The sequence below is a fragment of the Bufo gargarizans genome, chromosome 7 (genome assembly GCF_014858855.1).
Source record: "Bufo gargarizans isolate SCDJY-AF-19 chromosome 7, ASM1485885v1, whole genome shotgun sequence".
In the NCBI taxonomy this organism is placed as follows: domain Eukaryota; kingdom Metazoa; phylum Chordata; class Amphibia; order Anura; family Bufonidae; genus Bufo; species Bufo gargarizans.
In genome coordinates this window covers 12,969,087-12,982,169 of record NC_058086.1, presented here as the reverse complement: position 1 = coordinate 12,982,169, position 13,083 = coordinate 12,969,087, and the positions used below count along the sequence as shown (strand labels likewise).

At 42.5% G+C, this 13,083-nt stretch overlaps 1 protein-coding gene across 1 annotated transcript in view; it reads right to left on the bottom strand.

The window, feature by feature from the left end:
* CACNA1I (calcium voltage-gated channel subunit alpha1 I) overlaps positions 1 to 13,083 on the bottom strand; it is a 917,463-nt gene that overhangs the window by 454,650 nt on the left and 449,730 nt on the right. Inside the window, exon 4 of the mRNA XM_044301221.1 lies at positions 7,329 to 7,426. Within this exon, the coding sequence (XP_044157156.1) occupies positions 7,329 to 7,426 (98 nt within the window). The remainder of the gene's footprint in view (positions 1 to 7,328; positions 7,427 to 13,083) is intronic.

The following is a 13,083-nucleotide window of genomic DNA, read 5'->3' as shown; positions in this document are numbered from 1 at the left end:
AGTATTTTGCTGGTTATAGAAACAGATGATTGAAATTGAATGCTGTACAAAAGCTGGCTTAACCCCTTATTGACATGCATCGTATATGTATGTTGCAAGTCATCTCTTTATAGATGGAGTGGAGCTGGAGCCATTTACAAAGCAATAATGCCAGTCACTGACATTTAACCCCTCAATTGTGGCCATAACATCTAATCTGCACTCCCTGGACCCAAACAGCTCCCCTGCGTGGTGATAAAAGGAGCTGTTCAGTTGATATAGAAGGGATACATGGAAGGATCCAAGGTCTGCAACAGCAATGTTCCTGTGGAGCCCTTCCCGTGGCTGTCACATATGGCTAAATTTCAAATTTTTTTTATGTACCTGCTTGTCCGCAAGAATAGTGCTTTTCTACTGGAGTGTAAGTCCCACCTTCTGCTTCCTACAAGTATTTCTTGCACCCATGTTCTATGCAGAGGTTCCAGCGGTGCGCAGCAAGGACAGGCAGGAGCTCTGCACAGCACACTACGACTTTTGCCTGTCCCCGTTGTGCTCTGCTGAAACTTCTGCATAGAACGTCAGTGCAGGGTGTCCTCCACTGATGTTTTATGACCGAGCGTTCAGCAGAGGGTATGGGCAGATGCATGGAGATGTGATCGCCTCGGGACTGTGCTCACTGCAGCATATATAGTACAAATCAGTATCCATACACGGTATACACAGCTGCAGTGTACGGATTCTCTGTGCGTTGTAGTGAATAGTGCCTGTTTTTGTCATAAAATTAGAAAATAAATAAATAATCAATTTTTTTAGGCTACTTCTAACACTGAAAAAAATCATGTGAATGTTAAGGTAAACTTTAAAGGGTTAATGTAAAGGGAATAGACACAATACTAGATACAATTGCCGGTTAAATCAGGGCATGCCATGCCAAAGCCTTTAAGATGGCAGATTGTAATCTTCTGGACTAAGGCTTTTTCTTTCTAATTTTTATTCACTCAAGGGTCTAAACAATCATTCTCTCAGGTTGTTTAGCAGGTTCTGGCAGTGTCACATAGGATGTAATCACATGTGCAGGTCTCATTAGAGCTCCATTGTGTGCTGATCATTCTCTAGTGACTGAAGCGCCATCCTCACCATGATGAGAGCACCTCTAATACCTCAGTAATAGACTGAAATAAGCCTGCAACTATTCAGCCTAAGACATAAAATCCTCTACAGCATCGCACATGATCTGGTAACTCTATAAGTTAATTGAACATTTTATCCTGACCTGACTCAATCAGAAATGGAAAACCTTTGACAGTCTAGCTGCTGGCTACATATTTTCTTCAATAACGTGGCCAGGGACATCCGCACATTTGTATATCATACCGTGCAGGATGTTTTTATCTTAGTTTTTTCTGTGATTTTTTTGTCTGCTTAAACAGTACAAGAAATTCTTCACTGCACCAGGAGTTGCAGAGCAGTTTTATAGCCAACACAGTAAGACTACGTGCACACAAGCGTATTTTCTTTCCGTGTCCGTTCCGTGTTTTTTTTGCGGACCGTATACAGAACCATTCATATTAATGGGTCCACCCACACCGTGGGCTGTCCGCATAAGTATGTCTGTTCCGTAGCCTCACAAAAAAAAAATAGAACATGTCCTATTCTTGTCCATTTTAGGCATTGTTACAATGGATCCGTAAAAAATAACGGATGGCATATGGATGTCAATTTGCGGGCCGCAAAACACATACGGTCGTGTGCATGTAGCCTTAATCTGCAAAATTGTATAAAATCAAAGTAGTTGTTAAAATTAAATATCAGGAGAATTGTATTTTTTTTTTACAGAGTCTTTACCATAATAATGTAACTCAATGGTTCCCACTCTCAACCTTTCCTCATAATAATATAAGTGAAGGGCACCTATTTCCTTCATTGTAACAATGTAGCCTAACGGAACTCCTCAGTAAGAACCATGCCTGACAAATGTGAAGCGATAGTAGGTGATTTTACCAATACAATGGCCACCTTAAACGGTGATCTATTGGTAATGATCCTTGGCAATTCCTGTTCACTTCTGCAGTTTTCTGAAGCATTCTGATCACATCCTAATTTCAAATTAAACTCCTTAACGGTGTAAATATTAATAAAAGCATCAGGGAGTTAAAACCTTTAACATAACTGATGTTCAGTATGGCCAGTACATATGGTGCATTGTTATTTTATGTAATATACACCCAGCATGACATGGTATGGCTGGCAGGGACAGGGTTAAACACCTTGTTCCTCACCTCTTTGCAGTGGTGGGATGGTCCTGCTTCCTGTCTAAAGAGGAGTTCTAGTCTAGTGAGTGAGGAGTGAGGAAGCTATTTCATGCGCTCCTTCTCCTTAGGCCTTAGGATTTAGAGACTTACAGGCCAAAGGATGCAGAGACTAACAAATCTGTGAGTTACAAGACAGACAAGAACTTAAAATCTGCATGGCCAAGCCTAAGAGTCAGCAAGTTAACCTGCATCTTCAGCTATTGCAGAATTTGCTGCATTTGAGGGGCGACTACTTAACCACATCCTGGCCAGATGTGCATCTAAAGACCTGCATCCCACAGTGGAAACTTCAGCCACAATTGCCAGATTACAGTTGCTAGCCAGTGATTCTAGCGAGAGATATTTTAGCAAGATAGCATACCAAGAATGCCATTACTTGCCACTTTGCTAGCCTCCATACCTTGCCATCTGGGAAAAGTATTTGCACTGTGTACTGGTTATTTTTTAGATGTACTACAACTCCTATTTTGAACTCCAGTAAAAAGAGATATTCATTCTCCTGCCTGGTTTCCTGACTCCAACCACACCATACACTGGCCATTGCACTACTACACCTCTAGTCCGGCACCCATACAACTACCAACGTAAAGAGCACCCCAAACTACCATCAGGCAGGAGCCCCAAGTACACGGTGCACCCTGATGGAAGAATCTCACTCCTCTCACTGCACTGTCCCTAGAGAGCAACTGTCTGAGAGAAACCACTGTGACACATCCTATAGTCAGAGACACTACTAATAATGTAATTATTAGGGGCCTACCTATAGGGGAAGCAGAGTAAGCAGCTGCTTTGGGGCCTGAACTCAGAAGTGGCCCACTCAGGAGGAGGACTACAATATTTTATTGTCAGGCAGGGTCAGACTGGCTCACCAGAGTACCAGAGGATCCTCTGGTGGGCCCAAGCTCTGAAAATAAAGGGCCCCTAATAAAGCAGGGTCCTTAAGGTCCTGTATGCATAGGGGGTGGGCTCTCAGAATCATTTCATCTGGTGGGCCCAATGGACTTCAGTCTGACACATTTGTGAGGGCCCCCTCAACAGTATTATACAATGACACTATATACAATGACACTGTATGAAACAGACTGAATAAAACGGACTGAGCAGCTGCCTTGCCAGGTCTGGGAGAGTGATCTTGACTAGCCACAGGAGGAGAGGGGGGCATAAAAAAATTGTCTGGGGGGCCCAGTCATTTCTAGTTACACCACTGGCAGTTATACCTGTGTTATAGAATGCATTGTATACCGCATTACTGCAAGATAACATGTAGTTACAGCCAATGCATTTTACTGCAAAAACTTCATTATTACCATTATAGATTGTCACTATCAGTGTGTGTGTGTGTGTGTGTGTGTGTGTATGAGGGGGAAGGGGGGCATTTAATTGCACCTCTGTCTTTAAATTGCCCCCCCCCCAAAAAAACTTTAACCCCTTTAACCCCTTCCTGATGCAGTGATTTTCTGTTTTCGTTATTCGCTCCCTGCCTTTTTTATCTTTCCGTTCACATAGCTGTATGAGCGCTTGTTTTTTGCAGGACAAATTGTACTTTCTAATGCCACCATTTAATATGGCATACAATGTAGAGGGAAAAAAAATCCAAATGGGGTGGAATAAAAAATAAAAAAAAAGAATTCTGCCAGTTTTATCGGTTTTGTTTTTGCGGAGTTCACTATGCGATAAAAGTGACTTATGTTATTTATTCTGTGGGTCAGTCCAGTTTTTCTTGCGTTTTAATGCTGAAAAAAAAGTTCTATAATTATTTTTATTTTCTCATCACTGTATTCAGACCCCCATAACTTTTTATGGTTGCCACTATGGAGATCTGTGAGTGCTAATTTTTTTCAGAACGATCTGTAGTTTTTGGGGGTGTGTATGACCTTTTAATCATTTTTAATTCATTTTTCTGGGGAAGTAAAATGATTAAAAAACGACAAATCTTTTCCATTATGCTATTCACCGCATTTAAGTTTTTATTTTAATACTATGGGCTTTTTTGCATGTGGCAATGCCCACGATGCTATTTTTTAATGGTTGATTTCTGGGAAAGGGTGGGTGATTTTTTATATATATTTTTTTAAACTTTTTTCACTTTCTTTTTAAACTTTTTGTTAAGTCCCCAAGTGCACCCCAACTTGTAGTCATCAGATTGCAATTTGTATAGAATAATGGAATTTTCTCCATTATTCTATTAAGATTCTGTGTTATTAACTCCTATAAGAACTCTACGCCACACAAACTGATAAGCAGAAAACTTTATTACATAATCAATTATTATCCACATATGTCACAAAATAGGAGACAAAGTCCCTCCAACCACAGGAATAAGAACTACAATGATAGGGCTCAACATAGTTATGACTGTTGAGCCCTATAGTTGTAGTTATTATTCCTGTGGTTGGAGGGACTTTGTCTTCACTTTCTTGCACTCCTCTAGTATATGTATTTAATATGGCGTAGAGTTCTTATAGGAGTTAATGTTCTGGTTTCACCCATGGTATATGAATGATATATACATTGGCGTTAACTATAATTCAGTGTTGCCACCTGCTGGCCTAAATTGTAATATACAAGAAATTAGCCTGGAAGCCTAGTACTAGTCTTTATGGGGGGGAAGGAATTCCTGATCGAGAAGCGTGCACCTCCAGGTTTTAGCCCTCTCAGACACTGTGGTCGCATTTGACTGTGGCAGTATGTGCCGTTTCTGACCAGCAGGCGCCGCTCAGCATAAAATCACCGTCTCCGCTACCACAAGCAGTAGAAACCTCAGTAGCAGCTCGTTCAGTGTCATCAACACGATAGAAACGTTTTTCCTATGTGCCATGCAAGGCTTATGCAAATCAGCAAATGGAGACGTACATCCTGAACAACCAGTTTTAGTTCTACTTGGACTGTGGCCTTTCTCCAGCACATATTGTGTTCCCTGATCCCATGGACTTCTGAGCAGACAGATTGAAGCAGTGGCCAGAACTGGCCCAGTTTGCTCTCTCTGTACTGTCTTGCCCAGCTTCCAGTGTCATCTCAGAGTGGGTTTTCAGGCCAGCGGGTTGTGTTATCACAACCAAATAGACAAAGTTGTCCTCTACCAGTGTACAAAACATCTGTTTTGTCAAAATGAATCAGGCGTGGATCCGGATGGATTTTCACACTTTTACAGCTGAGGCTGATGAATAGATCTGGCCTTGCTGATGGTGTCACTACTGCCTATCATCATGTTGCCTCTCTACCATCATGTTCCGTACCATATGGCTTCTGCTGCCAACAGCCCTGTAGCTGCTAATCCCTTTACTGCCACTTCCATTACCTCGCCTGCTACTACCATTACCCTACACATATGCCAGTACTACTACCCCAACACAGCCACACACATCAAATGCCTTTATATGTTGTGTTGCCACTGCTGGCGCTACTATTGCTTCCAGTTATTACGCCCTACACAACTTACTTTTTCCATATCCACAGTGTTCTGCTGCTCCCAAATAAAAGGGATAATTTTTGCAGGCTTGTTCAACTTCAGAATGAGCCACTGTTTCTTCTGACAATTAACACTTTTGTATGTATACATATGGGCATACAAATGGGAGCAGGGATCTTCCCACTTTGAGGCTTAATCTTTTGAACGCTTGGTCCCAACAAGCCACTTTATTTTTCCTTTCCCCTGTGCCCCCAATAAGTGAAAATTTTGGGAAGTTCTCAAATATGAAACAGCATAAAACATATGAAGGTGCAGTGTATTTTTAAGTGCAATGTTTGTTAACTCCATGTGTTTACGCCTAGCTATATGCTGTATGTCAGCGTCACTCTGACTTTATTTGCTATTGGTGTCATTGTGTTAAACAGCTTGGGGGGGAGAAGAGAAAGAGCAAAACATTTTTTTTAATCTTTTAAAAAGAGATAATGAAATATATTTAAAAATTGAGTCCTAGGCGACCTCAGAGTATCATATACCAATTTTCAGGCCAATTAGAGCTTATTTGATTTATTTTGAATCAATTTGGACAAAACCAATTTTATGGAATTTAACATTCAACAAATTGGACACAAAAAACTATTTCACGAACTTCATCCATCTCTATATTGCTCACCAAATTACAGAGCAACCAATTCACTAAAACAGCTCCATTTAAAAAATACTTAAATAGCCCTGATTATTAAAAATAAAAAATTAAGTGATTAGAATGCGCTCTTCAACCCTAGAGAATGCTTAGTTATGATGACCTGTCATATTTCTATTTGGTGGTCTCAGATGGTTTGTACATTATAATGCTTTTACTGTCCTTGTGGTTGTACAACTATTGTGTACTAAGATTAGTTTATTTGTATAATTACCATGGACATAAAATTGTATTTCTTTGGATTTCGTTAAATTATTTAATTAAAAAATATATAAATATATTTATGAAGGGCACAATGTTCAGAAGCAGGAAAAACAACCAGCCAAGAGAAACATTAAGGTAAATAAAAGAATCAAGCACTTACGTGACACAATTGGACGAGGACACATGGAATGGGCGGGGCTTAGTAACAAAGGCAAGCCGCTGATTGGCCGGAGAAAGACAGGCGATGGGATGGAGAGCTAAAGGCAGAAGTGTCCCTGAGAGAAGAAGTACAGTATGGACAGACAGACAGTACAAAAATATAGATAGAGGGGGTGGAACATGCAACTGATTCCTTTAGCTCTTAGTCTGAAAAGCCTAATTAATACAAATAGCTTGACTACATGTAGTGTGAAATGCTACCTTTAAACCAAGCTTAAATACTATGATAAAGAATAGCTTGTAAAGATGTCGACCTAGAGCTAAAGGGGCTCCTAGACACAGGTAGCACATATTCCACCAACCTCTCAAACACAACAAAAACAAATGAAAAGGCCAGAGATAACTGAGAAGAACAGGCTAAGGAAATTTATGACTTTCCAGTTGTTAATCTACAATTCCCAGCATGCCCCAACAAAACCAAGTGGTAGAATAAGTTGGGAGCTGTATTTAGATAGCAACTGAAGACAAACAAGATACCATACCTAGTGCAGAAAAGGACACTTACTGGGCACTCTGTTGATGGCCTTCAGAGGTCTGAGGACACGCACTGTGCGAATAGCAGATAAATTAATATTCTGGAGATCCAAGGAGTATTCCACCATCCTGCAATTAACAGAGAATATACACACAGATCAATATGACTCTTAAATTGGACATTTTATGGAATTAGTGGTAACTTTTCCTAATATGGCCAACAGTAAAAGACAACAGTAACATAAGTAATTCCAAGAATTTCAAACAAGACAGATTTGTTTCATATATTATATAGGTTAGGTCTTAAGTAAACAAATGGAGATATCGTATAATTTGAATCAATTTACTTGTTTGTTCCAGAAATATATTAAAGGAGTTGTTCCCCTTTGTGAACCTTTTGTACAGACCCCACAGTGTAGCTGGATCCGGTTCGATGCAGGGTCACGTGACAAAGTGACATGGATGACATGTCACCGACGTGGTCAGTCGTTGGCTGCAGAAGTCACTTGACTAGGCTTCAAACCAGATGTTGACATGGAGACCCAGGACCTGCAGTGATGGTGTCAGAACTAGGGATGAGCGAACTCGAACTGTATAGTTCGGGTTCGTACCGAATTTTGGGGTGTCCGTGACACGGACCCGAACCCGGACATTTTCGTAAAAGTCCGGGTTCGGGTTCGGTGTTCGTCGCTTTCTTGGCGCTTTTGTGACGCTTTCTTGGCGCTTTTTGAAAGGCTGCAAAGCAGCCAATCAACAAGCGTCATACTACTTGCCCCAAGAGGCCATCACAGCCATGCCTACTATTGGCATGGCTGTGATTGGCCAGAGCACCATGTGACCCAGCCTCTATTTAAGCTGGAGTCACATAGCGCCGCCCGTCACTCTGCTCTGATTAGCGTAGGGAGAGGTTGCGGCTGCGACAGTAGGGCGAGATTAGGCAGATTAACTCCTCCAAAGGACTTGATTAACTGATCGATCTGCAGCTGTGGATCATTGAGCTGCTGATCCTCAATTGCTCACTGTTTTTAGGCTGCCCAGACCGTTTGTCAGTCACATTTTTCTGGGGTGATCGGCGGCCATTTTGTGTCTTGTGGTGCGCCAGCACAAGCTGCGACCAAGTGCATTTAACCCTCAATGGTGTGGTTGTTTTTTGGCTAAAGCCTACATCAGGGTGAAGCTGTCACACCAAGTGCATTTAACCAGCAATAGTCTGTTCATTTTTTGGCCATATACAAAATCAGGGGCAAGCTGCGCCTGTCACCAAGTGCATTTAACCCTCAATGGTGTGGTTGTTTTTTGGCTAAAGCCTACATCAGGGTGAAGCTGTCACACCAAGTGCATTTAACCAGCAATAGTCTGTTCATTTTTTGGCCATATACAAAATCAGGGGCAAGCTGCGCCTGTCACCAAGTGCATTTAACCCTCAATGGTGTGGTTGTTTTTTGGCTAAAGCCTACATCAGGGTGAAGCTGTCACACCAAGTGCATTTAACCAGCAATAGTCTGTTCATTTTTTGGCCATATACAAAATCAGGGGCAAGCTGCGCCTGTCACCAAGTGCATTTAACCCTCAATGGTGTGGTTGTTTTTTGGCTAAAGCCTACATCAGGGTGAAGCTGTCACACCAAGTGCATTTAACCAGCAATAGTCTGTTCATTTTTTGGCCATATACAAAATCAGGGGCAAGCTGCGCCTGTCACCAAGTGCATTTAACCCTCAATGGTGTGGTTGTTTTCTGGCTAAAGCCTACATCAGGGTGAAGCTGTCACACCAAGTGCATTTAACCAGCAATAGTCTGTTTATTTTTTGGCCATATACTACATCAGGGGCAAGCTGCGCCCGTCACCAAGTGCATTTAACCCTCAGTAGTGTGGTTGGTCAAGCTGTGACACCAAGTGCATTTAACCAGCAATAGTCTGTTCATTTTTTGGCCATATACTACATCAGGGGCAAGCTGCGCCCGTCACCAAGTGCATTTAACCAGCAATAGTGTGGTTATTTTTTGGCCATATCCCAGTCTAATTCTGTCACTAAATCCATACCGGTCACCCAGCGCCTAAATACTAGGCCTCAAATTTATATCCCGCTAAATCTCTCGTTACCGCTGTCCTGTTGTAGCTGGGAAAGTTATTTAGTGTCCGTCAAAGCACATTTTTTGTTCTGGGTTGAAGTACAATTCCCAATTTAGCAATTTCATAATTTAGTGGTTTCTGCTATATCAGAGCTATTTGAAATCTATCCCTAAAAGGGTATATAATATTCAAGGTGCACATTGGGTCATTCAGAATAACTTCACACACACTCGCTACTGTGTATTTTCAAGTCTAATTCTGTCACTAAACCCATACCTGTCACCCAGCGCCTAAATACTAGGCCTCAAATTTATATCCTGCTAAATCTCTCGTTACCGCTGTCCTGTTGTAGCTGGGAAAGTTATTTAGTGTCCGTCAAAGCACATTTTTTGTTCTGGGTTGAAGTACAATTCCCAATTTAGCAATTTCATAATTTAGTGGTTTCTGCTATATCAGAGCTATTTGAAATCTATCCCTAAAAGGGTATATAATATTCAAGGTGCACATTGGGTCATTCAGAATAACTTCACACACACCCGCTACTGTGTATTTTCAAGTCTAATTCTGTCACTAAACCCATACCTGTCACCCAGCGCCTAAATACTAGGCCTCAAATTTATATCCTGCTAAATCTCTCGTTACCGCTGTCCTGTTGTAGCTGGGAAAGTTATTTAGTGTCCGTCAAAGCACATTTTTTGTTCTGGGTTGAAATACAATTCCCAATTTAGCAATTTCATAATTTAGTGGTTTCTGCTATATCAGAGCTATTTGAAATCTATCCCTAAAAGGGTAGATCATATTGAAGGTGCACATAGGGTCATTCAGAATAACTTCACACACACCCGCTACTGTGTATTTCCAAGTCTAATTCTGTCACTAAACCCATACCTGTCACCCAGCGCCTAAATACTAGGCCTCAAATTTATATCCCGCTAAATCTCTCGTTACCGCTGTCCTGTTGTAGCTGGGAAAGTTATTTAGTGTCCGTCAAAGCACATTTTTTGTTCTGGGTTGAAGTACAATTCCCAATTTAGCAATTTCATAATTTAGTGGTTTCTGCTATATCAGAGCTATTTGAAATCTATCCCTAAAAGGGTATATAATATTCAAGGTGCACATTGGGTCATTCAGAATAACTTCACACACACCCGCTACTGTGTATTTTCAAGTCTAATTCTGTCACTAAACCCATACCTGTCACCCAGCGCCTAAATACTAGGCCTCAAATTTATATCCTGCTAAATCTCTCGTTACCGCTGTACTGTTGTTGCTGGGCAAGATATTTAGTGTCCGTCAAAGCACATTTTTTGTTCTGGGTTGAAATACAATTCCCAATTTAGCAATTTCATAATTTAGTGGTTTCTGCTATATCAGAGCTATTTGAAATCTATCCCTAAAAGGGTATATAATATTCAAGGTGCACATTGGGTCATTCAGAATAACTTCACACACACCCGCTACTGTGTATTTTCAAGTCTAATTCTGTCACTAAACCCATACCTGTCACCCAGCGCCTAAATACTAGGCCTCAAATTTATATCCTGCTAAATCTCTCGTTACCGCTGTACTGTTGTTGCTGGGCAAGATATTTAGTGTCCGTCAAAGCACATTTTTTGTTCTGGGTTGAAATACAATTCCCAATTTAGCAATTTCATAATTTAGTGGTTTCTGCTATATCAGAGCTATTTGAAATCTATCCCTAAAAGGGTATATAATATTCAAGGTGCACATTGGGTCATTCAGAATAACTTCACACACACCCGCTACTGTGTATTTCCAAGTCTAATTCTGTCACTAAACCCATACCTGTCACCCAGCGCCTAAATACTAGGCCTCAAATTTATATCCTGCTAAATCTCTCGTTACCGCTGTACTGTTGTTGCTGGGCAAGATATTTAGTGTCCGTCAAAGCACATTTTTTGTTCTGGGTTGAAATACAATTCCCAATTTAGCAATTTCATAATTTAGTGGTTCCTGCTATATCAGAGCTATTTGAAATCTATCCCAAAAAGGGTATATAATATTCAAGGTGCACATAGGGTCATTCAGAATAACTTCACACACGCTTCTGTGCATTTCCAAGTCTAATTCTGTCACTAAATCCATACCGGTCACCCAGCGCCTAAATACTAGGCCTCAAATTTATATCCCGCTGAATTTGAATACAATACATTGGGCCAAATAATATATTTGTTGTTGTGGTGAACCATAACAATGAGAAAAACATCTAGTAAGGGACGCGGACGTGGACATGGTCGTGGTGGTGTTACTGCCACATCCACACGTCCTAGTGTACCAACTACCTCAGGTCCCAGTAGCCGCCAGAATTTACAGCGATATATGGTGGGGCCCAATGCCGTTCTAAGGATGGTAAGGCCTGAGCAGGTACAGGCATTAGTCAATTGGGTGGCCGACAGTGGATCCAGCACGTTCACATTATCTCCCACCCAGTCTTCTGCAGAAAGCGCACAGATGGCGCCTGAAAACCAACCCCATCAGTCTGTCACATCACCCCCATGCATACCAGGGAAACTGTCTCAGCCTCAAGTTATGCAGCAGTCTCTTATGCTGTTTGAAGACTCCGCTGGCAGGGTTTCCCAAGGGCATCCACCTAGCCCTTCCCCAGCGGTGAAAGACATAGAATGCACTGACGCACAACCACTTATGTTTCCTGATGATGAGGACATGGGAATACCACCTCAGCATGTCTCTGATGATGACGAAACACAGGTGCCAACTGCTGCGTCTTTCTGCAGTGTGCAGACTGAACAGGAGGTCAGGGATCAAGACTGGGTGGAAGACGATGCAGGGGACGATGAGGTCCTAGACCCCACATGGAATGAAGGTCGTGCCACTGACTTTCACAGTTCGGAGGAAGAGGCAGTGGTGAGACCGAGCCAACAGCGTAGCAAAAGAGGGAGCAGTGGGCAAAAGCAGAACACCCGCCGCCAAGAGACTCCGCCTGCTACTGACCGCCGCCATCTGGGACCGAGCACCCCAAAGGCAGCTTCAAGGAGTTCCCTGGCATGGCACTTCTTCAAACAATGTGCTGACGACAAGACCCGAGTGGTTTGCACGCTGTGCCATCAGAGCCTGAAGCGAGGCATTAACGTTCTGAACCTGAGCACAACCTGCATGACCAGGCACCTGCATGCAAAGCATGAACTGCAGTGGAGTAAACACCTTAAAACCAAGGAAGTCACTCAGGCTCCCCCTGCTACCTCTTCTGCTGCTGCCGCCTCGGCCTATTCTGCTGCTGCCGCCTCGGCCTCTTCCTCCGCCTCTGGAGGAACGTTGGCACCTGCCGCCCAGCAAACAGGGGATGTACCACCAACACCACCACCACCACCTCCGTCACCAAGCGTCTCAACCATGTCACACGCCAGCGTTCAGCTCTCCATCTCACAAACATTTGATAGAAAGCGTAAATTCCCACCTAGCCACCCTCGATCCCTGGCCCTGAATGCCAGCATTTCTAAACTACTGGCCTATGAAATGCTGTCATTTAGGCTGGTGGACACAGACAGCTTCAAACAGCTCATGTCGCTTGCTGTCCCACAGTATGTTGTTCCCAGCCGGCACTACTTCTCCAAGAGAGCCGTGCCTTCCCTGCACAACCAAGTATCCGATAAAATCAAGTGTGCACTGCGCAACGCCATCTGTAGCAAGGTCCACCTAACCACAGATACGTGGACCAGTAAGCACGGCCAGGGAC